The following is a 26,588-nucleotide window of genomic DNA, read 5'->3' as shown; positions in this document are numbered from 1 at the left end:
TTGCGTTTCCTGCTATGCTGAAACTGTTCAATTTAATCATAACTAATTCAGATATACATAAAGCTTAAAATGTTTTGCCCTTTCAGACTGTGCAGGCAATTTGCATGACACTAGAGAGCCAGTCTTCCGTGAAGTTAACGCTGTTACCAGGAAGGTCGACCCCGTTTTCTAAAGTTACCTCCAGTGCAATTCTCTTGGCTTTTGAAACATCATTGTTTGACAACAGTATCAAACTATTCTTGTTCTCGCCTACTCAGATTTGAAAATTCGGAGGAGAAAGGGCTGGGAAAGAGAAAGTAAAAGAACATTAATGTTAGTAGTGAAGTGAAATTACGTCATTGTGCTCGGGAGTTTCAGCACTCAAATGAGGGGCGCATTGATTATCATTATTCATGTCGGTCATTTGGGTAAGTGGTAAATTTAACGCACTGCTGCTTGAATGGGCTTCTTAGTCAAACAGATCAGGTGTTAGCGTGCCAGTTTTCTGTTGACTGCCTCTTTCAGTTGACTCCCTTTAATTGTTATGGGTAGCTCGGCAATTATGAAAACGTCTGTCGCAGTGTTACTGATTGCTTACCTCTCTGTCACTGCCAAAGCATTTCTCCCACGAATAAGCCTATTATCAAGAGATTTAAGAACGGATGATCATGCGACAATTACAAAGAAAGGATTCATCAAGCCACTGCATTATTTCTTAATTGAAAATCGGCAGTATTTGAAAGACCAATATCTGACTACGTTTCTACGCGATATCTATGAGTCTGGTTCGCCGAGTGCCTTAAAGGATATGACTGAAAACATGTCGCCACAGATTCAGTTCCTTACCGCACTGAACGAGATTGAAAGCGCCAACGTTGAGGTAGATTCCTCTCCACTAAACAGGTCGGCTTCCGCCCATTTTGATGGGGAACAATTCGAATCGGGTTCCCAGCGGATCGTTCGCTTACGCCAGGAACTTATAACTTCACTCCTGAAAGGCGATACATTGCAGCACGCTAGGAACCTGGCTGGCGGGGCCTTACACACTTTGCAGGATTTCTACAGCCGTTCCAACTGGATTGAACTCGGTAATGCAAGTCCATATGAACTTTTAGGCAGACCCGAATTCGAAAGTGAGATCCCACAAGAGTTTATTGCAGGACCGACAGAATCAACATGTAACGATTGCTCATTAGATCCGGAATCTGGTCTGACTGATGGCTTATGTGAGAGCAACTTAAACACTGTGAAGCTCACGAGCGGTTATCGCTCAGGACAGGACATTGAGAAGCCAGAGTTTGTGGGAAAATGCAGTCATGGCGGCAAAACGGATGAGAGTCGTTTTATGTCGGCTACAGGCGGAATCAACAAAGATTCCACATCGGTGAATGAGTCTCCTCATGCCAGGTGAACTACTACCAATACCTTAAATTTAGCAACTCGGAAATGGCTCATTAATCTGTTTTCCTTTCTTTGCAGTCTCCACACAGTTGCCGCTGATCTCGCAGTAGAAGCCACAAGCATCTTCCTAAACGACATTCGCTCAACAGTTGGTGACGACATTTTTGCTAAATTTCTGAATCTGAAGTCAGAGAAAAGCTTGGCACTGGTGATAGACGTATCAGGAAGCATGAGTGGTGAGATGATATGTTTAGCTAAACCTTGATGCCAAGTTGGACAATTACTTTTTGTTGAACAAAATTTTGCAGGGAAGTCTGCCTATCATATAAGTTTTCCAGCCGCTATAGTTTTCGTTGTTTGCACTCTTTATTAAAGGAAGATTTCTTAATTTTTTTTTTAATGAAGACTAAAACGAGCTAGTTTTTTGACATTTTATGCAAAGCGTTTTGACAACTTTCTCTTAGAATTTGAAAAACGCTCATGCATTTAATCGTTTTTACTTTCTTGGACTCGATTTTTTGCCGGTCTTCAAAAAAACTTAAAGCTCCGGCTACACGTTCAAACATTACTATAAAACATTTGTTGGATCAACAATGTTAAGCCCCGGCTACACGTTGTAACATTGTTAGAAAAACACGTCCCAACATTGTTATAAGAACGCTTCTAACAATGTTGGATACGTATATGCAACATTGTTGGAAACACGTCACTTTAGTCGCGCAACCTTATGAAGGCGTATGTTTTGTTTGCGTTTTTGAGACTGGGCCCTTAACTCTGATTGGTCTTTGCAATACAACATCGTTGAAAGGGTGGCTACACGCCTCAACATTTGTTGTATGTTGGAGAAAATGTTTGATCGAAATCAAAATATTCTTCCAACAAAAAATGTGTAACAAACGTCATCAAACATGCATGCTACACGTTCTAACATGATCCAACAAATGTTTATAACAATGTTACAACTTGTAGCTGTGGCTTAAGGTTTTAAAAAACAATGCGGATACCGATAAAAGATTATAAGTCATGCAAGTTTCTTCTTTTGTTGTCACGTCAGTTTATTTCAGTTTTCAGAAACGCATGATTTTCCGCCAAATGCGGAGAATGGCAAAGTGCTATCTCAAGTGCGAGATTTCCGGTGGATTTCTTTTTTCATACTCTTAGTTCACTGAGCTAGCGCCTTCCAGTTCAGTCCGTGAGTACGGTTCGACTACAATACGGAACTTAAGCAACGACGACGGTGACGTTAACGAGAACGTCGTCTTAAATATAAATTCGCGTTATTGTAATTACTTGGTGACAATTTCAACCTTTTTACTATGACAAGGCTCGGAACGGCCCTTAATTTAGGGGAGAATTGAAAATGGAAATTTATCTTCAAATGCTGACGTCTTTCACAAACCCTCAAATGTGGCTATTTCACGTTGTTGTTTCGCAGACGACGGCAAAGAAACGGACAAAAGTGAAAAACGCACGTGCAAGGCGTCCAAAGCTATTGTTTTTGCCCACTAACCTCGTTGCCGTTGTCGTTGCTTACGTTCCCTGGTGTGATTCGAAGACCTTTGCCAGCCAGAAGCCTGATCGGTTAGAAAAAGAACTCTCAATCTAGGAACATTTCAATCGTAAAGCAACTTTGTCGGTATGTATAGATTGTCTGCATGATATCGCATATGAAAAAGTACTTAAATTTTCTCTGACCTTCAGAACAGGAGATCAAGGTCGTGAGAACAGAACCAGGGGCGAGACCAGGGGATTCCCCGGGTGCCCGCAAAAAACGCCCGTCCCCCCCTGGAAAACAAGACAAAAAAATTAAATTTCAATTTCAAGTAATTCCGGCTAAAAACAGTCAAAATTATTGTGCAAATTTTGATAGTGACCAAAATGATACCATTGTAGCTGAATTACTTTCGGGCTAATGGAATAAAGTACTTGAAATGCACGGATTTTTGTTTTGTTTTTTACAAAAATTGAAATTGCATATCCGAATTTTCCGGGGGGGAGGGGTGGGGGGACATGTCCCCCATTCCTCCCAGATACTGGCGACTTACAGCGCTCATTCAGGACCCCCCTCCCAATGAAAAATCCTGCCTACGCCCCTGAGAAAATGTAGAAACGCAAAGACCTCGCAAAAAGTAACGACAAAGAGTTAGGTATACACAGGGAGTAAATCTGTTGTTGTGCTTTATAGTTTTTGCGCATGCGCTGCCTAAGACGCCCCCATTTGACAAGTAGAACCGTATGGCGTTAGACAGAGTAAAATCTGTTAATTTTCACTCCCAGGGGTCAATGGGTTAATGGAAGGGAATTTTGACTCCTTAGTGAAGGAGACATTTTTGACTGCGTGAACGCTCATTGCTTAAATTCTTTGTTATCCAAACCAGATGAAATCAGTGAAGTTAAGAGTGTGTCCGTGGATTTCGTTTCCAGAACTTTGCAAAATGGAGACGCCTCCTTCACATACGTTCTTGTGCCATTCAGTGATCCTGGTGAGTTAAATGGAACCAATTGCCCCTCAAACAGATGCAAGACACAAATTCATATTGAAAAGATAACTTGACAGTTTCAGGAGCTCGTCAAGTGGAGCCTCTATCTTCCATACTTGACCTAAAAGAGTCAACCCTTTCCCGAGTAGATCTATTTATAGAACGACTCCCTTGGGAGATTCTGCACGCTCACTGTTGCAAAGTTCTAATTCCTTGATGAGTCAACCATTTCCCGAGTAAATTTATATTTACGAAAGGGGAGCATCTATCTATCTCCGCTCGGCAACTGGCTTTTACAAAATGAAGTGATCCTGAATGCCAACACTGGGCATGCTGAATCTCCCAAGGGTTATGAGCTTTTACAGCACTGAATCAAAGGAGAATAGCTTTTACAATAGTGTTGAAAAAAAGCTCTTGTTTCAACAGCCAGTTGACATATGGTTGGTTGGCATATTAGAACGGTTTTCAAATGAGTTTCGAAAGTATATTGCGTTCGCTTTGGTTTTACATTGCTTTTCTCTGTGATTGACCAGCAAATTGGAGCCACTTTTTTAACCAACGAAAATCAAAACCAAAACCAATCACGACTCGCACGTCTGTATTTTCCCGCTCTTTATGTCGGTTACATGTAAGTGCCTCGAATTCTGATTGGCTCATTGTATTGTTTTGATCTGTTGTGATTGGCTACAGCAATTTCCTTTGGTTTTGTTTTTACGACACTCAATTGAAAACCGCTCGAATAACAATGGGTTACTTAACGAGAAATATCGTTATTGGCTCTTGCAACATTCAAAACACTGGAAAATGCTCAGCTGCGGCAAATCAATTGTTATTAACATCACACTACTATCGGACATTGACAATAGAAAGCGTACAAGTAATTCAGGTCGTGCATGTCCTATTTTTGACTGGGTTGTCCGTTACTTTTTCCTCGAGCAACCAGGCCTTTTTTTAACCAAAAAACTGGTCTCTTGGTAAACTTTCTGGTCGTCTCGGACGACCGCTTATTTCAAACACTGTTACCCTAGAGTATTTTGCGTCTGCAGTGATCTTAAAGAAGGTGAAATTGTCCTTTATAAAACGCAAGCATTGGAAAAAATGTTTAAAGCAACTTGACACCAATCTATTTAACCTCATACACCTTATTAAAAAATGGCAGCCATTTTAGTGTTCTTTTGTTTTATTACAAATTGGCCCTTTTGGCCTCACAGTTACATGTTCTTCTGAACTTAACGTCTCAAAGCGAGGCCAAAGGGCCAATTTTCAAGGCAACAAAAGAATACTAAAATGGCGGCCATTTTGGAATGAGGTTTATTCCGGAAAACTTGAGGTCCTAATTCTATCGTTGGGACATCAAAGGATCCGTTATGGGTTTAGTTTGATTACTCGTGAAGTAACGGAGGTGGGGGGATGCACAGTGAGCCGGTTTTACCACATCCACTACAAATCCCCAGATGTCAAACAAGGGTTAGGTGATATAGTACAACCTAGTTCCCAGGTTCTCCCTTCTCTACCTCCTTTGTGGTCAAGGAGAGACAAAGGCGGCAGAGAAGAGAGACCTGGTAACGAGGTTGAATAGAGCACATGATCACACGACCATATAAATCTCATGTGCTTACATTTGTTGTACAACAGAAGTGGGTCCTGTAACAGTGACAAGTGATGCGCAAGAAGTGATTGACGCAGTAAACAGTTTAAGAGCAAGTGGCGGTGGCGACTGTCCAGAACTTGGTATGACTGGTCTTTACCAGGCCTTACTCCACTGCCTTCCTGAGAGCATAATATATTACTTCTCCGATGCTGACGCCAAAGACGAGGATCGAAGAAATGAGGTCTTGTCCCTGGCCATTGAAAAGAAGGTCAAAATCCATTTTGTCATCACTGGTCGATGCGGTCGGCGTAAAAAGCGTCAAGTCCAGGGGTCAAAGTTTTTAAGAAATCTCCATCGTGTTAGGAGAAGCTCAGAGGAGCAAAACGTGTACCAGTTACTCGCTACAGAGACAGGAGGACAAGTCCTGGAAACTAGCAAGAGCGGAGTGGCTGACGTTGTCAAGTTGATTGATCCCGGAAGCGTAACCAACTCGTCTGAAGTTCTGAGAGAGGTCGAGCTATTAAAGGTCAAGGAGTCTCGTGCCCAATCTTTTAACAGAGAAAATTATTTCGTTGACATCGACACCACACTACAAAGCTTGATTCTTGTTTTTACAGCAGCTGACGCTCCTGTATTAGAAGTCGAGGCGGCACAAGGTAATTAATAGAGAAAAAGAAATTGGGGATAAGCGTTCGTTTAAAAAAAAATCGTGCTTTTTTCTCAGGTAATGTATTCACTTCGAACAGAGAATACAATTTTTGGACATACAGAGGTTTCCCATCCACACAAGGCTACTTAAACTTTTCAACAGTAAAAGCAAGCTGACTCACGCCAACACCAACCCGGTGTGGCCAACACATCACGCATGCAAAGGAGACTACTTTTTATCGGAACCGTGCCATTTTTCCGCTCTCGTGTAAACGCGCCTAAAGGTACCATGTTGTCACGGGCAACGTTTTTCGTTTCCAAGGGTAACTTTTCGGGATTTGACGTCATTTAACTGGTAACGGTCGCCAGTTTGAATTTAACCGTTGCCATTTGTAGATTTTGTCGGGCTCATCGCTCATGACGTCAAGGCCCCAAAAGTTACTCTTGGAAACGATGGTAACTTTAACGCTGAAACTTTGTCACCAAACCTCCCTAGTGTCATACTCAACTGAGAATCGTAGTATTTCTAGTGTTCACGGTTTTCGGATTTTGTTTCAGCTCTAGGATATGCGAATCAATCAAGGCATTCAAGGTTCAAATAACGACTACGATGAATGCACGATCATACAAATACCAGGGGCACCCAACGTCAATTTTCAGAAAATATCTCTTCGGAAGACGATTTGAGATCTAGAATTGCTTGCCTGCCTCTCCTAGGATTTTCGATCATCTGAAAAATGGTATAATTGCCCTTTTTTAACTGATTTTTACTCTAAAAAGGTCACCTAGAATTTTCGGGAGCCTTTATTCTGGCTGAAATTTTCGAAAAGGTAAGTTTTTACCCCTATAATTTTCGGATCCGCTAGACTTTCAGCTAGGAAATCCGAACAGATGAAAATATGCCTATATCTACCGTTTAAATACTAAAATACTTTTAACAATGCTATGTTTAAGTGGTTTTGAACTATATTCTCGTTGGGTGCCCCTGAAATACGAACAAACTTTCGACAAAAGTTGAAATATCAAAGATTTGCCGCATCCAGTTGGCAGGACCACAAACACTCTTGATCCTCACTCTTGATGAAATTCCTGAACAGGTTTCCATTCTAAAATCTCCGAAAATCCAGAATTTACTGTGTATTGTGACCAAAGGTTTTTATTTTTCACCTCTCCGTTGTAACCCCTCGCTTCTCACGAAAGAAAAATCGAACCTCTGGCACCCAGGGTAGGAGATGTGGTTCCACAAACAGAAATGTGTTATACCGCAAACGGAGTATTCGCATACGACATATTTGCATATAAGGAGCTGTCGTATTGCCTGGACACGTATCCCCAAAAATGGACCAACTTTGAAACATAATTCTTACAAGAAAAGAGGTATGGAATCAATTTAGATTTTATAGGACGTTTCCTACACCAACTCGTCGAGTCATTGCCCAGATTGGTTTGGTGGCATTACATCCTTGAATTAAAAGACAAGCTCACACCATAAAGGAACACCATAAAGTGGCGAAGCTATCCGGTGCTCATGCAGCTTGAGAGAAAACGACTTTGATACATGCCTTACAAGAAACCGAGTCTGGCTAGGGCGACAAAGCCAGATGCAAGGTAACAATGGCTAAAAGTTATCTAAAAGTACATATAGAGTGTTTTCGCGTGACGTCGGTTTGGCGATAATACACATAAACACTGATTCGCGTAACTGTGAATTTGTATTGTCTAACCCAGTGGATGTAATGCCCATGCCACCAAACCAACCAGGGCAATGACTACGCCTGATTACAGAGGCGCGTTCGTTTGATTTATGGACACCAACCGGCGATTCTGTTGTTAAATTTATAAGCACGACACGTAGGTAATTCTGTTCGTATCACATGTACGAAGTCTAAGGTGTATTGATCGCGTGTTCAGTAATATGACTCGGAGGTTTGTGGTACATATCGCGATAGATTCTCGCTGTCGTTGTGGGTGACATCGATGCACTGCAGGCGAGTTGACCCGCGCATTTTATGTCGTCAGTTAGCCAATTAAAATCTATAGAATCCATCAGAAGGAAATCGAGACGAGTGGCCGAAGATGGCCTTTGCTCACCCGTAAAACACATTTTCACAGCAAGTGAAGTTGAACTGCCGTCGATCTGTAGATGGAAAAAAAATATGCAAGTTCGTATACACTGTCAATTACATGTCAACGTGTTGATCGACAGGTCATGCAGTCTTCATATCTCGCCAAACAGTAAATGCGATTGGGTTATTCCCGAGTGAGCCATGAGCGTAGGGGTCTTGGGTAAAATTGGGGGCACACGTCCGTGTGTCGATCAAATGTTAAAAACGGATCAAGAAATAACTCATTCTCGTAAGAGTCACACAATCTCTACCCATATCTAAAAAGTTGATTACGTTTTTCACATGGAATCGTGGGGGTGGGGGGTAAGCAATATGGCGCGAGGTCGAGGAACTTGTAAGACATTCGTGCACTGAGTATGGGTGAGTCTTTTTGAAAATGGGCTTCAAAATACGGGGGGGTTGTTAGTACTTTGCGGGCAGAGTCTATATTCGTGCACGGGCATATCCTTAATTTCGCCGAATTCGAGCCTCAAATGCGGGCGCTTGTAAGAGGATTTTGTGGGCAGTTATTATTATTGTTATTATTATTATTATTATTATTATTATTATTATTAGTAGTAGTAGTAGTAGTAGTAGTAGTAGTAGTAGTAGTAGTAGTAGTAGTAGTAGAATACGTTTTTAGACCAATATGTTTTAGATCATTATTTTAAATTATTATTACTATTATTAGCTTTTTTTAAAATTTGTTTTTCTTTAGTAATGCTTAATTGTCTTTTTCCAATTTATAAATTATTCACATATCGTAAATAGTTTTCTATCGTGAACATATAATTTAGTTTTTAAAATTTGTAAATAATTTCGATTATTATTATTATTATTATTATTATTATTATTATTATTATTATTATTATTATTGGAGTGGAGTAGTTACGCTTTTTGATTCAATTTCTTGGCAGGGAATTCAACATTACAAAAGAAGGTATTATCCTCTTCAAATAAACTCGTTATTTTGGAAGTTACCAGCTTGGTCTCTGGATCGCTCAAGCTGATTGTTTCCTGTACTGGACCTTACACACTACAAGTATCTGGTTTTAGTTCTATTGACTTCACGTACGAATTGCTAGAGGTTGAAGACTTGGAAAGAGGGACTTCTCGGCGGGTTGTTGGAAATCCTTTGAGAGGTGAGGTTGCTCCCGCTCACTGTTATTGGCCGTTTTTATAGTAGAGACGCATAAATCGTCTGGGACGAACTTGGGAAAACATTTTTTCTGCGTCTGCTAAATTCGCCTAGTATAAAGACGGGCACAAGACACATTATGCGTCTGGACGAAGTATCCAGTTTAGTGCATCTTCGAAGACGTACTAAACTAGATTCTTCGTCCAGACAAATTATGCGTCTTGTGCCCGTCTTTATACTAGACGAATTTAACAGACTCAGAAAAAATGTTTGCCCAAGTTCGTCCCAGATGAATTATGCGTCTCATATAGTTCGTTCCGTCTTTACACTAGACGGATAACATGAGAAACGCATAATTCGTCTGGACGGATTATACGTCTCTAGTATAAAGACGGACCATTAGGGAGCTCAGACTCGTACCCAGTCGCTATTTACGTGTTTTGTGGAAAGAAAAGATTGGAACTGGGAGGATGGGTTGCGGTGCGCAGGTTGTCATGGGAAGAGGCAAAGGAAAAATACCTATTAACTGTGCATGTCCTGATACTTAGTGGCTGAGTTGGCTTCAAAAATACGAGATCGTTTTCAGATAAAAAGAAAAGAACTCGTCTTTATGATGAGTAATATAAGATATATTCAATGATAATACTAACAACAATAATAATATTGATAAATAATAATAATAATAATAATAATAATTGTTATTATTATTATTATTATTATTATTATTTTATTATATTCGAAGGACATACCGTGGGGCATGAAAATTTTGCGGGAGTTTTATTTTGCGGATTGGCGATTTTTTGTGGTTTGCGGGAACAAATTTTTGCGGTTCAAGATGTCTGAAATTTCTGGTGGGAACTAATTTAACTAGGAGGCATCTCAGCACACAATTACCTTTTTCCGAAAGATCTGCCACACTTGAAAGATCCGAGAATCTTCTTTTTTTGTAGGCTTCATCTTTCTAGCATAACTAGCTCATTGTTTTCTAATGATCTTTGCCTCTCCTCCTTTTGCAGGCCAGACCTTGCTGCTCATATTAGATTTCGTGGGTCGACAAATGAAAACAGCCAGCAATTTGACACTTGTGGGAATTGATGGAACAAGCCTCGAGACATTTAACATCACTCAGGGACAAGGCTATTACCAGGATTCTTATTTCGTCACCTTTACTCCCACGGCAGAGAGATTTCGACTCAAAGTAACAGGAAAAGACGAGAGTGGAGCAATTTTTCAACGCATAAAACCAACATTGTTCACTCTTGGAGATGTGAAACTTTCCCTGAACGTCGACAATGCAAGCAATTCAAACACAATTTTTCCGGGAGAATTCATAGAAGTTAGTGTCAACGTAGAAATCTCAGCGGATAATCAAACGTTATATTTTACAGCATCAGATGACTTGAAGTATTTTGAAAGCATCACTCCCACGAGCTACACTTTAGGAAAAAACGACACTGTTGTCCTTCGAGTTCGCTTGTCTGCCCCTGGTGACGCTTCATACGGGTTGACAACCACCGTTACTGTATTTGCGTCTCAGGATTCTGGCTTCTCTCAAGTGGTTAATTTCATGGTCTTTTATGTAACTGTCGCATCAAAGGTAACTACTTTTAGTAAAAAAAAAGCATGTGTTTTTCCATGTTGAAAGAGTCTTACCTTGACACGGAAAAGAGCATAAAATGCATTTTTTGTTCTTCACGGCACCTCTGATCTTTTATCCTACCCATAGAAGATCAATAAATTGTTTCATCATGAACCGCTGTGAACCAGCTTATTGATGAGTAGAACATTACTCTCGCTGTTTGTCGTTATTTTCTCGTCTTCGAATTTGGCCTTGCCCAGGATGGTCTGCCTGTGGAGTGAATTAGTAAAGTGAGACACTGTGTCATTGAGTGAGGGAGTGAGCGCGAGTGAGTGCTTGGGTGAGTGTGTTGGTGCGTGGCTGAGTGAGTGGGGGAAGGAGGGAGATAGGAAAGCAACGAGGGACTGAATGAGTGAGTGCCCCCGACAACTCAGAATATGGATAGAGTTAAGTAAGTGACCTGCAGAGACAGCACACAAAATTCTTATAAAAACAATCTTGTGTTATCACCCTCTTTTTTATGTTTGGCTTAAGAGTTACATACCGATAAATTAACTTCACGATCTTTTCAATTTACAGAACCCAGACCTCTCTCCTCCAACTTGTACCATCGTAAACCAGACTGGAGAGTGTGCCAGAGTATACGGCAGACCCGAGTGTGTGTCGAGCATGTGGAACGCGAATGTCACGTTCAATGATGCTGGAGAAGGTTTATTCTCGATAACAACTCGAGACAACCTTAATGGGACTCTTAATGGTAAGGGCTGGTGTAAAATGATTCAATCTTCATGTAGTGCCTGACTGCAACTTAAGCTGCTGGGTCGAAGGTCAAAGTGGTCAAATCATTATTATGTCCAGCCCACTCAAGAATGATGTACTGTCATGTTTGACGGCTAACTCGGACCCGGGTTGCTCTAATCATGGTTAGCGCTAACCAGCGTTAAATACCATGGAAACCTATTGGTTTTGATACCTCTTAACCAACGGTTAGCGCTAAACGGGCTTCGAGCAACCGCCCTTCGAGCAACCGGCCGCTGGTCTCCAAATTGGAAAGTTCAGGCAAAGATATTTCTGCAGATTTTAGTGCTAAAATGTGGCTGTGTTTCTAAACATTTTACAGTGATCGATAGTAGAGGGTGACCAGGATAAACCTCTTTACAAAAATGTCAACCCTCAAGAATAGAATTTTGTCTGCTGTCAGACTTTTCAGCTCTTCAAGAACTTGATGTCTATTTGCATTTCTGCGCATGCGTTTCAGTTCCAGTACTAGTGACTTTAAAAGATCTATGACGTCGACGAAATGTCACTTCAAAATAGAACTTTGCAACATCGTAAGTTTTTCGCGATTAGTCCATTTCGTTCGCTTCGTACAATGTGGGAGAAGTATTTTAAAAATAAATTTGTACAAGCATTTTCAGAGTAAAAATAGAGAATGATTTGACGTCGTTGATAACACGATTTGTTTTGCTATTTTATCCGATGATATTAGGGAGCTTAAACGACAACGCGGCGACGGCAACAAGAACGTCACAAATTTGCATATTTAGGGGGCAAAAACAATAGCTTTGCACGCCCTGCACGTGCGTTTTTCACTTTTGTACTTATTTCCTTGCCGTCGTCACCAAAACTACAACGTGAAATGGACAAATTTGAGGTTTTATGAAGAACATCATCACTTGAGGATAAATTTTCATTTTCTCCCCTAAATTTAGTGCCGTTCCGACCAGTGTCATTTTTGAGGAACTTCCACACCCTTGTTATATAAAAAAGGTTGAAATAGTCACGAAGCGATTAAAATAACGCGAATATATATTTTAAGATGATGATCTCGTTGCCGTCGTCGTTTTCGTTGCTTAGCTGCGACGTTGTCTTTGACGACTGCGTTGTAGATCATAAAGTCCCTATTCTCATTTCGCAACGGACATGGTTGAAATGCAATTCCGTTTTGGTGTCTGCCTCAACTGTTTTCACGAGTTAAACTTTTCTGTGAGGTAGACAATCAGATTCAGGTGTATGCTGCCTTTCAAACTCACAACCACATAATTCTTCCATTTCAGTCGGAGCATTCAACCAGGGAGCAAAGAACACATCCGTACCAGCATCTTTCACATCAAATTGTTGCTACCCAAGAGTTCGTTTCGTCGGACTTGACCTCGTGGGAAACATAGGCACATGTTCTGCCAGCCTTGTACCTGATATTGTGTCGCTTAGCGCCAGACCGAACAGCACAAGTGTGTTCCTGAATCCTGGAGGGAAAACCAAGATCCCTTTTACGCTCACCAACCTCGGTTCCGAAGGTTCCTTTTCGTTTCACGTAACCAGAACATCTGAGTTAATTAGTTACGTGATGCCCTTCAGTCTCATTCTTCAAACAAATACCAGTGCCACTGTTCACGTGATGATAAAGTCGCGCGGGGTAACCAACGATGTCATGAATTTGACGGTGAAAGCTGTTTCACAATCAAGCATTGCGAACGTAAAAGAGGTTACATTATTCTACATTCTAGTTTCGACTGTGGTGGAACCTGAGGTTGAACCAACACTTAAACCTGTGCTACTGAAAGGAGAAGTTGTAAAAGACCAGCCGCGTTTGTCTATGATACCTGGGGAAAGCCTAGAAGTTCGCTTCAAAGTAAAGAATTTGGCATCCGCTGAAAATTACACGTTCAATGTAAGCTGTTACGTATTGAGCGTTTGCTTTGGGTACTGTTTAGTTTGTAGCGAATTACTCATGATGAAAGAAATTCAGGCGGCCAGAAACGTTTTAAATAATATATATATATCTCTTTCCCTACATCTGTAAATTTTTTTGGTTGACATTTTGCTCCAGAATCTCAACACCCCAAACAGGCTATGTTGTCGGAATTATGAACAGAATTTTTACTTATTCGTCAGAAAAGCGCAAGCACGTCATGCAGTTGCAGGCAATATCGTACCTTGCAAATCCGCGTTTAGTGATCTTCCATTACGATATCAGCGAGAACGACAAGAGAATTTTAAAAATTCATTTCTGTATGAGTGCTCAAAATACCAGAGTTTTATATGACTAGTTTTATGGCTTTTTGACTTCATTTCACTTAGTTTTACTTAAGTTATTCTCTTCCGTTATTCATTTTCAAACTTGAAAAAAAAGACCTGCACACCAAATCACACGCCACTTTGAAGTCAGTTCAAAAGATGCAGCTTAGTTGATTTCCTATTAAATCTTAATAGGAAAAAACGGAGATCTGCTGATTTCTCAATGAATTATCTCTGGCGTGAGCAATGAACAATCTAAAACTTATGCATTTATTTCTTACCAGAGAGAGAGTGTGTGTAGGAGAGAAACCCTGACAATACACACCCAAAATATTCTTATTTTTTAACTGAATAAATGTTTGAAAGAAAATTTGCCCTCAGCGAAACCTGAGGGTTCAAATCCCGCTCAGGGCAAATTTTCTTTCAAACATTTATTCAGCTAAAAAATATGATTATTTGGGGTGTGCATTGTCAGGGTTTCTCTCCTACACTCTCTATAAAATAACAGTAGCCCGTATCCTTCGAGGATCCTTCCTTGTCATCCGCTAAGTTGACTTCGTTCGTGCATCATGAATTTGATCCTTAGTTGGGTTTCAAGTGGAGTTATAGGCTCCCCTACCTTGTCACCTTGAAAGAAAATTTCCCTGGAGGCCCTCTCCTTAACCACGTAAATCACCTCTTCGATGGCTCTGTTACCAGCGTGGTTGTCCTGGTGGTGTAGTGGTTATCACACCCGACTCGCAAATCCCACTCGGGGCAAATTTTCTCTCAAATATTTATTCAGTTATATAATGGTTGTCCTGGTTGTACTCAATCAGTGGAGAGCAAACTTCTCGCGTTTTGATGGCTCTCGTAATTCGGAATATGCTCGGGTATCAGCTTCCAAGTTTGGGACGACAGTCAAAATGGCGCCTCGTTTCGCGACAGTTTCGGAAGACGACATTTTCGTAATAAATTAAGCAACTGTGCCAGTAAATACCAGAATATTGAAGAAATTTGGCATTTCGATGTTAATTGGGAGATAGAAAAAATTATCTCCGTACTGAATTTTCAGCAAAATCATTACAGTGCGACACTCCTTACCGTGGCCACCCAACAAAGTTTTTTACAAATTGTCGGCCAATCAGGATGCGTAAATTTGATTGACAGTGACGCCTCCTTGCAAAGTTCGCACAGTTGTAAGTTGAACATCGTTGCATGGATTGTTCAGTTGACGTATTTATACGTAATTGTCAAATGTGAAAGTTTGTTGGGTGGCAACTGCAAGGCACGTTGCATTGTAAAATGCATTTAACAGAATCTCCAAAATATTTGTGAATAGTATCAATTAAAACGCAAAACGAAGCTCTTAAATAACATTTTGTCTTTACAACATTATTTTATCCACTTGATTTGGTAAATCCTAGAACACCTATCCTTACGGAGTCGGTGAGTGGTGGTGGATGTAAGTCTCGGTATATATCCACCACTATTCATCTCCCCTTCGGGGGATACAGTGGTTGTACAAACGCGCAGCGTGTAGGTAGCATGCTATGAATGAAGCTAAAGGTTAGTTTTGTTCTCCATTATTGATAATTAGAGAGTGAGTACACTTCAGCAATTTCTGTTCACTGTTGCTTTTTGTTTTAATCAGGTACTTAGCAACCATTCTTCAATAAACGGAGTCGTTCAACCAGCGTCGGTCACTCTCAAAGCGATGCAAGCCATCTCGTGTCTGCTTAACCTGACTTCTCAGGCTGATGCACGACCAAAGACTGTCACGCAAGTAAATGTCACGGCCACGCCAGCGTCACGTAACGCCGACACCAAAGAGTTGCAAGTTGTCTCCTTGACCATAATCCTCGAAGAGTCCGCACAGGAAGACCCGGTGAAAAACGATGGGAAAAAACAAAGAAGATTAGAGATGTGGCACATTGCTATAATCGCTTCCGGGAGTGGTCTTCTTGTTATTGTTGCTGTAGTGGTTGCTTGCAGACGGAAGTGTAGTTCGTGCCGTCATGGGAAACCTGCTGAAAGTAAAACCAATTCCGGGTCCCAAGGTTTCAATAATCCTGAGTATGCACTGCACCTTAGTAAAATAAACCAAGGATATTGTTGAGAACTAACACCTGGGGCAAGTTGCTCGAAGCCTCGTGAATGCTAATCGTTGGTTAAGAGGATTCAAAACCTATAGGTTTCCGTGTCATGGTGCTTAACACTGGTTAGCGCTAACCATGCTTCGAGCAACCCGGGCCTGTTCATTAGTAGTCATGGTTTTTTGTTCGGTTTGGAATTTAAACTTTAGCTTGCTATGCGTGCGGGATGTATACAGTACGATTTGTGTCCGGTTTATTTCCAAACTGCGCTTTGGCTTCCATCCATCAATCATATTTCCGAAAATAGCCAGAAAGTGAATTGAACTTCTTGTTTAGTTCACAGCTCGAATACCACTATAATATCTTTTTAGAGGTTCTTCAGGAAAACGATTCGTACATATTCTATCGCCTTCCATCGGCGTCGAGTTCGAATGTACCAATGTACCGTGTTGGCTATGTCGCGCAGGTTCAACTCTCAACTTGGCGTCGGAAATTTGATTGATGGAAGGCATAACGCAGTTTGACCGTTGGAGCCCGCTTAATTATGAAAATCGCAGTAAAATCAAGTGTGGTCATTTTTAGACAGTTTGCTTTCAGCAGTTTTAGTTTACATCAGCGCCAAGGGCAGTCAATTTTCGCGAAGTTAAGATCAGCAACGCAGCATCTGTTCATAAGCTTTTTCCACTCCCAACTCCAAAACGAATGTAAGTGCTACTTTTTTTCGAGTTTTCGTTTCGTGTTAGCTCGATATATTTATGCATTTATTCTTTTCCATTCAAGTTTAACCGATTTTCACGGAATACAACTCGTTTCAACCTACTCCCACCACCTTAGCCAGTGGCGGATCCAGGGGAGGGCCCGGAGGCGCCCCCCCCCCCCCTCCCTTCTCCTTTATTTTTGGACCTAAACCACCAAAACTGTGAAAGGGCAAAAACAAAATCTTACCTCCAGGTCTAGATCCGCCACTGTTAGCTATTAGCCATTAGGATATTCGCCCTTCTAAATATTTGAAACGCGGGTTATAGACCAAGGAGTGAAGGGATCGTCACACTTAACTGGACAATTTGAGCAATTGTCTCTTCTTAGACTGCAAAACAGTCGTAATTTTTGCAAACGCAAGCGACGCGGTAAATATTCAAACGAAAGGTCTGGAGCGAGTGTAGAAACGGCGAGGGAGAATGGGGAGAGATGCCCTACGGGCGTGTGACGCTCGCGCGCTTCACACGCGAGGATCACGCTTACGGTGCTTCGCGCCTTCTTAAAATGGAAGAAAACGACTGTTTTGCAGTCTAGTCTCTTCTAGTCAATTGCAAAATTCAGATGGCTTCAACAGGATGCCTATGCGATGCCGCTGCAATGCATGCTCTACCAACTGAGCTATGAGCTATGAAGCCACACACGGAAACGCATGAGCCCAGCAAAGTGAATTGTTTCCAAATGAGGCCCTGTTTATAAGCAGGTAGGGTAACCCTATCTGAGTGCAAGGGTTACGCTAGCAAGAGGGTAACCCTACCTGGGAAATTTTGCTTGTAAACCCGGGCTATCTTTGACCCTCCCGCTAGGGTAACCCTAGTAGTAGGGTTACCCTACCTGCTTGTAAACAGGGCCTGAGTTGGTAGAGCATAGATCACTTTCACAAATGGCGACCTCCTTTACATTTTTTTTTTGTATTTATATTAATTAGCCCTACTGCCCTCATTTTGAAACAAATGTTCTTTTAAAACTTGCTCTTCGTAGCGAGGCTAGAAAGGCTTATTAGCATTAAAACAGAAGAATATTTTATTTGGCCGCCGTTATGAAAGAGGTCTTTTGGGTGACGACTTGTTTCCATGTCTCAAAGTGCCCTTGGACGAGAGAAGCCTGGAACAACAAAACTGAAACAACCCAAACCCATGCAAAAATGCTAACCTTAGGCCTAAACATTATCTAAAGCACATTGTTTAGGCCTAAGGTAAGCATTTTTGCAAAGGTTTGGGTTGTTTCAGCTATGCTTAGGGTTCGGGGTTCAACCCTCACCCCTTACTCCTCACCCCCTACTTCCACCACCTACCCCACACCCCTAAGGCCGAAGGTTATCATTTTTGTAAAGGTTTGGGTTGTTTCAGCTATTGCACCCTTGTTTCAGTTTTGTTGTTCCAGGCTCCTCACGTCCAAGGGCACTTTCAAAATGTCAAATATTCAGCTTGATAGTGAGGCAGCGAGGACAAAAACAATAGAAACGCGTTGGAACGAATGTGAAAAATATTTGCATGTCATCCACTTTCCTTTGTCTTTGTCCTCACTGCCTCACTATCAAGCTGAATTTGAATCTATCGAAAAAGGCCTATTGCACCGTCATCGCAGAGGTCACGGGTTCAAATTCTGTTGATGCCACCTGGATTTCCCAGGTGTCTGTAAAAGACAGGCGCGGTGGCCTCATGGTTAGTGCGCTCGACTCCAGATCGAGTGGTCCGGGTTCGGGTCCGGTTTCGGGTCCGGGTCCGGGTTCGGGTCCTGGCCGGGGACATTGTGTTGTGTTCTTGGGCAGGTGTATAAATGGTGTATAAATGGGTACCGGTGTAGTGCTGGGGGTAACCCTGCGATGGACTAGCATCCCATCCAGGGGGGAGTATAAATACTCCTAGTCGCTTCATGCACCCGGAATCCGGAGATAAGTGCCGGCCTGATAGGCCTTCTGGCTCGTAAGAAGTGACTTTACCTCTTTTTTTTTGTAAGAGACAATTGCTTAAATTGTCAAGAAAATTGCGAGGATCGTTTCATTGCTTAGTACAGTTTGTTGAAAGTGTTGAAACTGGTCTAAACCTCCTTAAATTTGTTTTGTTTTTATTTTTTACACTACTTTCAAAGTGATTACTAGCAATGCCATTATGTACAAAAACAACAGGACGACAAATCATTACAGTATTAGTGATGGTAACGATGTTAACGATAACAAACAAACAAACAAAGCAAGAAAAACATGATCGCAACACCTAAACACTCACAATGTAATGCCATGAGAAATAAAAAAACAATCATTTTTTTTTTATTCAAATGTAATTGTTGCGGACCAAAGCTACAAATTCGCCGAAACAAAATTGCTTGTTAATGTATAGATAGTATTTTTGCTATAACTATAATCAGAATCAGGGACCGGTTGTTGGAAAGCTGATTAACTTAATCCAGGATTAGCGTAAACTTTGGTTTCATTTTTTCAACTTTTGGGTGAAAGTTTCTTTTCCTTATTTTTGGTTTTTTAAGATTGAGTCCCTCAGATGTAAAAATTGTTGCCGCATATCGGCGTTGAACAACATTTAGGAGTAAAGAAATAAACTCCATGGTTAACTTTTTAATCTGGTGTTAGTGTTAAACGGCTTTTGAACAACCAGGCCCAGGTTCGGATGCAGGGCTGGCGCAATGGTGAGAGCACTTGCTTCCCACCAATGTGGCCTGGGTTTGAATCCCAGACTCGGCATCATATATGGGTTGAGTTTGTTGGTTCTCTACTCTGCTCCGAAAGGTTTTTCTCCGGGTACTGTGGTTTTCCCCTCTCCTAAAACCAACATTTGATTTGATTTGCGTTAATTTGTTGACTTCAGTTTACAGTGTCCCAGGCTAAGAAAAGACACTGAAATAAATTTCCTCTCCTTTCCTTTCCTTTAATCTTAGTCCCATCAACGAATATGTAGGATAACGTAACGTGATACCTCTGGAAATTTCCACAACAAACGTTTAAGATTTATATTTCAGTGAAGAATGAGACCGCGTAAAAGCTTGAACACAGGGAGTGGTAAATGGTTTCCGCCGCAAGAGGTCATTTCGCCTTTTGTATAAAATCCAAGCAACAATATTCCCACAATTTGAGAGCATTAAACTTTTCAGACAAAGACATAATTTACTTCCGGTGGTAACAATAGCACCCTTGATGACGTAATTCATTTCCGGTTGAAGTGGAACTTCCGTCCTGTTGATGATAAACGAAATTGAATTTGTATTGAGCAGTGAATTAGCCAAAGCAGTTGTCCCTTTTGTCTAGCCTCATACAAATGCAAACAAGTGGGCTAATAAATCCATTCGGATTTTTAGGCGTTTACACATTTTAAACAAGTTTTCTTTAATTAAGCTGCTTAAACCTCAGAAGTCGAGCTTCTGAAATCTCCTCCAAAAATGTCGCATTCATATATTATAAATCCCATCTAATGTTTCTCATCTGTTTATGTTGCTATGGTCTTGGACAAATAAATGACAGGCCGAAAGATTTATGAAAGCAGAAGACAAACGCGGTGTGGCTTAAGTTTATTTTGGTCGCATCACTGCATGCGAACAATAAGTCGCTTTTGAAGTTCAATGGCACATCTACATGTGTCAACCATACAATTGACACCCCAAGTGGACTGGCCTTTCGTTCGAGTATAATTTCCCGTGAGTCAAAAAACATTCGTCTTGCTGTTAAACAACAACTTTACGTCGATATTTGTGAGAGGGAATTTGTGGTATTTTCGATAAAGAACGCTTTGCCTTCAACGTCAGAAAAAAATCTTTGTAGTGGTAAGTCGTTTTAAATTTATTCCTCAAGCAAAATAGTTATAACAGGTATCCTTATTCATGTATTTCCCTTAATTGATTACACGTAACTGTATAAGTTTTTGAAATCCAACAGTACTTAAATTTTGAAAAAGCGCTATTAAATAAAATAATATTTTGAAATTCTAATAATATGCACACGTGTTCTCGAATTCGGTCGTTCATTCGGATTTATCTATTCTCCGGATATATGGACAAATTATTTTAATTCTCGACGGTTGGTTGACGTTTTCAGAGAGACAAGATACCATGAAGTGTAGCATATTCTATGAACCGAAGAACATGTTTGCAGCGAGCCAAAAATATCCACTAGTGCCTTATTTTGTTGACGTGTTGTGACATTTGACTTCCAAACTAATGTACAAATGATTTCAGGCAGTTCAGATCCGATCAAATGTTTGGTCTGTGTGTGTTTTATCTAAAATACACTAAAGTATGTTTCGAATGCTTGATCTAGAATGTCTGGTTTACAATTGTAAATGGGACAGTGAACAAGGATAAGTGTTTCGTCCAAATTCCACCCAGAAGAGAACGAGTTCAAAAAATCTTCAAGAAAATACAGCATTGAGATACGTTGAGGAATTTTTGTCTATACTATGTTCTTCACTTTAAATAGGATAAGATGAAAGCAAACCATTTAGAGTAATTCATTTAGATTTGTATCTCAAACTTTTGAGCTTATCTCCGCCTTCAAAAGCTTAGTGAGGGACTTGTTATTTGTTACGTACCGCCAGGGAGCTAATTAAAAAACTACCACTCACGGGTTTATACAGATTAGTTTTCGAAAAGAAGAAGACAGAAAAAACAAGTTGCAGCTTTTAAAGAGGACATAGACAATCAGCCCTTCAATTTCCCGCTTGGATCTTTCGTTAAGATTTTTATCTCGGCCTTAACATGGATTTTACGTATGTCCCCCACCGACGAGTTCTTACAGGGCTTACAGATTAAGCCGAGAAAATGGAAATTAGCCACCAATGTTATGGGTTTTTTCATTCGCCCACAACAAAAGGTGTCTGAAAAGCCTTCCGGGAGAATTTGAGCGTATTTGATTAAGAAAGCCAAGTCGATTCTTGCGGCCGGGTAAAATTGAAACTTCTTGTGTTTCAAATACACTCTGGCTGTAATGGCTAAAAAAAGATTTTCATTTCTTGCTTTCATCCAGATGACTAAAAAACTACTTCAAATCGGATAAAATTGGAAAGCCCACTGAATGGCAAGCTTTAAGTTCATGCGATTTTAGTACAAATAACTGCCTGAAATAAACCGGACACAAATTATCCCGTTTAAATCCCGGATCATCCCGCAAAGAAAAACAGACGATCGAAGGCGAACGGCTGTAAAACGCTAAACTCGGATAAACATCCAACAGAGCACATCGGCAAGTGAATCAGAGTTGTAGTTTCCCAAAGTCTAGTTCTCGGAGGCGTAAACTCAAAAAAGAGACAATGAATTAATTGAATTAAAGGGGCTAGGTCACGCTATTTTAGGCATTTTCAGCACTGATCGAATGGTCATAGAATTAACTAAAATATCAAAATAACTGTTCAAAACTATAGAAGATCTCTAACAAAACACAGGGGAGCCAAGGAGGGACATGGGTGGACAAAACTGGAGAGGATTGAAATGGATTGAATTTGGGTAAATTTGAAAAACGTCGGCCCACCTTTTTTCAAATTTATATCAGTCTATATCAAAATGTCATTTACAAAACTTGAAAATCATTCTCAGTTGTTATGTTGCCGTGATTTTGCAAATCAAAGACTCTTGCTCTGCAATTTGACGTTTAGAGCTCATAATTAACAAAATTAAACAAAATTACCTAAAATAGCGTGACCTAGCTCCTTTAATTAGAGTAGTTCGTCACAGAATCAAGACCTGTCGTTCTAAATACACGCTGCCGAGGACTTTGTGGTTCGAAACAAGCCTTGGCGCTTAGCCGCATGCAACCGCAAAAAAAAATCCGTTCAACGCTCGCCGATTTGTTTCCTTTTCGTGTCCACATTTCACGTTCCACCGCGGATACTGGACTCAGACCGTATGTGCTGACCAAAAAGTCGTGGGACTTGTGAGATTCAAAGCACGGTCTTTTTGCTAGTGTCCGAATCGTTCAAGGCAGAAATAGTGTCTTTCTCTGTGTCAGCTTGCACGAAACGGTTGAAAAGAAACGAAATCAACACCTGCTGGCTGCGTAAATGGCGAAATAAGAAAGCCAAATAACGAGCGAACGGCGAAGTGGGGGTTTGAAGAGGGGCATTGTAAAATCACAACGTTCCTCCCCATTCTCCGCGCGGTTTCGCCACTCACTAGCAACAATCACTTTCAACCAAGTCTCTCGAGCTCCCTCGATCAATTGAAGGATTATTCTGAATCGTCAGTTTCTTCCAAGTGAAGCATTTTGTACGCTGAAAGCTTGATAGGGATCATGGAAAATGAACATATTTCTTTTAAAAGCCGAATGCTAATGTCTAGACTCGCAGGACTCGAACCTGAGAACGTGTGATTAATAACCCCTTCGCTTTAACCGCTAGACTACCACATCACTAACTGCGAGGATATCACTTTTTTTATTAATGTCAATAATTTTTTTCTTCCAAAAGTGCCCCTGTAAACGTGTATTAACACCCGCTAAGAAGCAAGCTTACACAGTGAAAAATGTCGGTTACCAAACGTCAAGATAAAGCTAACCATTTTAAAATCAAGCTTCAGACTTAACCATTATTCAGCAGTTGGTTTTTTTTTTTTTTTTTTTTTGGTGAATAATCGGCACATTTAACAGTCAGTTGATCTTTAGTAGTTAAGTAAATAAAAACAGTTTCATCAAAGTGGGTGCTCCGGGTTCAAATCCTGTCCAGGGGCTGCTTTTACTTTTTTGCTTTTTATTTGCTACCACAAGTCCTGGGACAGAGTTATCTAAATGGAGGATTATACTTCTTCTAGAGCAAACTGACAATGAAGGATAACCCTTCTTTTGAGGAAGTGATCGTTTTGATCAGTTCAGCTTTAAAGAGGTAGTGTGGCCCAGTGGTTAGGGAGCTTGCCTTGAGATCCGGAGATCCCAGGTTCAAGACCCGCTCTGACCACTCGTTGAATTTGTTCCTGGTAGTCCCTGGTTCAACTTCACAGCTGCACTTGTAAATAGCCAACTGGTTTGCCTCCTGCCAGTTGGGATTCTTAATAGTTGTTGTTGTTGTTGTGTTTCATTGAAAAGCCCCTATGGGGAGCGGTAATTAAGTATGTATTGTATTGTATTGTATTGAATTGTATTGTATTCAGTTACGCAGGCTACCCCTGCTGAACTGGGTTTGACTGCCCGATAATTATACTCGCTGCTTTCCGGCCAACTAATACAGCCTTAAGCGCACTTTTAAGTTAGAACTTTCAGCAGCCAATTCGAGCTAGTCATCCTTACTGCCAAGGCCAGACCCTCGTGAGAATTGCTATTAATCACATCCCATCGACAAAATGTACTTTTCACATGTCGGATTCTGCTTTTCTTCGTCAGTTTTCCATAAATTAATTATACTTAAGTTCTGTACCATTCCACATTTAATGGCAAAAACAGTGATGCATGTCCACTTGTGTAAACTGATACTTTTATAATTGTGCAACACCAATTTGGGGGTGATTTTGTCCCTTCGACGTGTCCCATGAAGTTCAGCTTGTTCATCTTGCATGTCGCCTCAGTGTTTACTACTGTACACACCTTTTTGTCACTGCAATATGTCGCTGCACCATGCCCCTGTCACATGATCCCTCGTGTATGCTCACCTTAAAATAAACTTTATAGGTCTTTACACATACAATGTGATTAATACAAACTTAACTGTTATCGACAGACTTTTCAGCTCATCCCAAAGAAAGCTAATAATAATTCTGAATTAAAGCCGCAAAAATGCACGGAAACGTAAAGTTGTCTCCCGTTTCACGAATGTAGGGTACTGTCTTATGTTACCTCGTTAAGACGATTTTCGAAGGATAGTTGACAATTATTGTCCTCTACTGAGGTAAATGTCACAAGCCGAAATCGAAATCTACATCTACACTTTCCAGCACTCGGCAAAGTCCCTTTTTGACTTATGGCTGTTTCTGCTTAGGTGGCCTCTAAGCCTTTTTAGAGACATCAGTGCTGGAGAGAACAGGAGAGCTGCAACATCGGGGACTTCATCCCCTACTCTTCTCGAATCGTGTGTGGGCTCTTTATCGTCCCACAGGGACGAATAATAAGACAACTCAAGAAGTGTTGTGATCAAAGATTGAAAAAATCTAGGCTTGAACTTGACTCGCAAAAATGAACGTGCGATTGCCCTTCACCTTGGTTTTGCACTGCGTTGCCAGTCAATCATCTTCGAGTTGCGTGTTTATATCCAAGCTACTTTGTTTCAGTCTGCGGCTCAACCTCGTTCCCAGGACCTTTTCTCTGGCTTGGGGGTGGGGCTAACCCTTTTCCCTCCCCACCCCAAAGCCAGGGAAAAGGTCCTGGGAACGAGGTTGTCTGCGGCTGCTCGGAGATGAAAAGTATCTTGATATTGAATCACTTCCACGTTAACCAATCAGAACCCAGAAAGAAGGAAAGCACTATCAACTTGTCTTGTACAGTAACTTTTCATAATTGATGAACATCACATCGCGTGAAAACTCAGGCACCTGGTCGGTTTGCTGAATAAAAATTTGTATGTGAGACAAGGAAATTACTACTTGGCTTTCCATTCTGCATAACTTGTAGTGGAAACCGGTTTTCTGCAGGCAATTTTCTTTCAACGCTTTTGTGAAAACAAAAACGAAAACCTCATTCAATCACTTTAGCCAATCATGACAGACTAAGGAAATCAAGCAAGCCAATTAAATCCAAGTACTTGCAGACAGCGCCAACTCGGCCTCGGCGCGGGAAAAATGTGTTCGAGCAAATCACAAAGAGTGTTGCTTGCATACCTCTAATTGGTGGACAATGTGACACGTGAGTTGTTAATTGTTATCTATTGACAAGGAAGGTCAACCATGTTGTAATGCGTTAAGTCCTATTTGAATTACTTTGAAACAAAGAATGTTTGGTAAGACAACGACTCCCTGTGCCCTTTGAAAATTATTAGAGATTTATTTTCAAATTTCGCCGATGTTGTGGAGGTTGTTTTTGATCTGTTGTTCCCATGACAGCAAGGTGGATATCAATAAGGTGTCGTCCTCGAACCACGCAGCATGACACAGAACAGGAACCCATCGGTAGGCATCATTCCTCCGAATTTACGTCGTGATCGGGCGTTTCGTTTTAGTTATTTTTAGAAACGTCTTTCCCGCGAATGGGACTCCCGCGGGAGCCCGATGACCAATTACAAGAAACTAACTTGTTGTCATAGTGTCACCGAACCGGAGCTGGCTTTGTTTCTTTTTTACGGGAAAGGTAGTCTAAAAATAGATCGGTCTGTAAAAATGCCGTGGTTAAGAGCCTGTTCTCATGGAGGTAGGGGATCCCGGGAGGGTGAGGTACCCCGCATTGGTGGGGTAACCAATCTCTCCATACAATATCTCTTTTTTCTTGATCGCATTCACATGAGAAGTGGGGTGCCCCACTGAGGCCCTTTGCGCGGTCAGCCGGGTCGGGTAATCCGCTTACCTGGGGTGACTTTTCAGTCTCCATGTGAATGCTGAAGGTGGGGTACCCCGCAATTATCTTTAGTTTGAACATTCCGCCAAAGCACTTGGAAACCTCACCCCAGCGCCCCGGGGCTATAAATATTGCATGTGAAGGCTCGCTTTTTTGACTACGGGTAGGAGGGGTACCTCACCTACCCGCGGGGTCCCCCAACTACATATGAACAGGCCCTCAGTATGAAAGTCGTTCGCTTCTAGTCATGGACCCTCCAGCATAGGACTAAAAATAGATGCAAATAACTTTATCGGCTTCGCCCTCTTACTTCATATTGATTCTCTTGCTTTGAAATCAAAGATAGAAGTCAAACGGTTTTTTTAAACCATTGCATGCGGAGGCATTCGATATGCAGTTACACTTCTCACTA

General features: G+C 41.1%; 2 protein-coding genes across 3 annotated transcripts in view; both read left to right on the top strand.

Moving 5' to 3' along the window:
* Positions 1 to 445: 445 nt before the first annotated feature.
* Positions 446 to 17,009, top strand: LOC137984895 (von Willebrand factor A domain-containing protein 7-like). The gene is made up of 9 exons (XM_068832234.1): positions 446 to 1,386; positions 1,459 to 1,616; positions 3,759 to 3,863; positions 5,496 to 6,107; positions 9,122 to 9,346; positions 10,359 to 10,939; positions 11,501 to 11,678; positions 12,979 to 13,592; positions 15,573 to 17,009. Exons 1-9 carry the CDS (start codon positions 524 to 526, stop codon positions 16,035 to 16,037), a joined length of 3,801 nt encoding a protein of 1,266 aa, XP_068688335.1. The 5' UTR covers positions 446 to 523; the 3' UTR covers positions 16,038 to 17,009.
* Positions 17,010 to 20,237: 3,228 nt separating this feature from the next.
* Positions 20,238 to 26,588, top strand: part of LOC137984619 (kalirin-like) — a 167,132-nt gene continuing 160,781 nt past the window's right edge. Inside the window, exon 1 of one of the 2 annotated variants that reach the window (XM_068831802.1) lies at positions 20,238 to 20,541. The gene's annotated coding sequence lies outside the window, so the exon portion shown is untranslated. The remainder of the gene's footprint in view (positions 20,542 to 26,588) is intronic. The other variant, XM_068831807.1, reaches the window with a different exon arrangement.

This window comes from Montipora foliosa, chromosome 14 (genome assembly GCF_036669935.1).
Source record: "Montipora foliosa isolate CH-2021 chromosome 14, ASM3666993v2, whole genome shotgun sequence".
NCBI classification, from domain to species: Eukaryota; Metazoa; Cnidaria; class Anthozoa; order Scleractinia; family Acroporidae; genus Montipora; species Montipora foliosa.
Note: the sequence above shows the minus strand (reverse complement) of the source record. Positions and strands in the feature narration are given on the sequence as shown.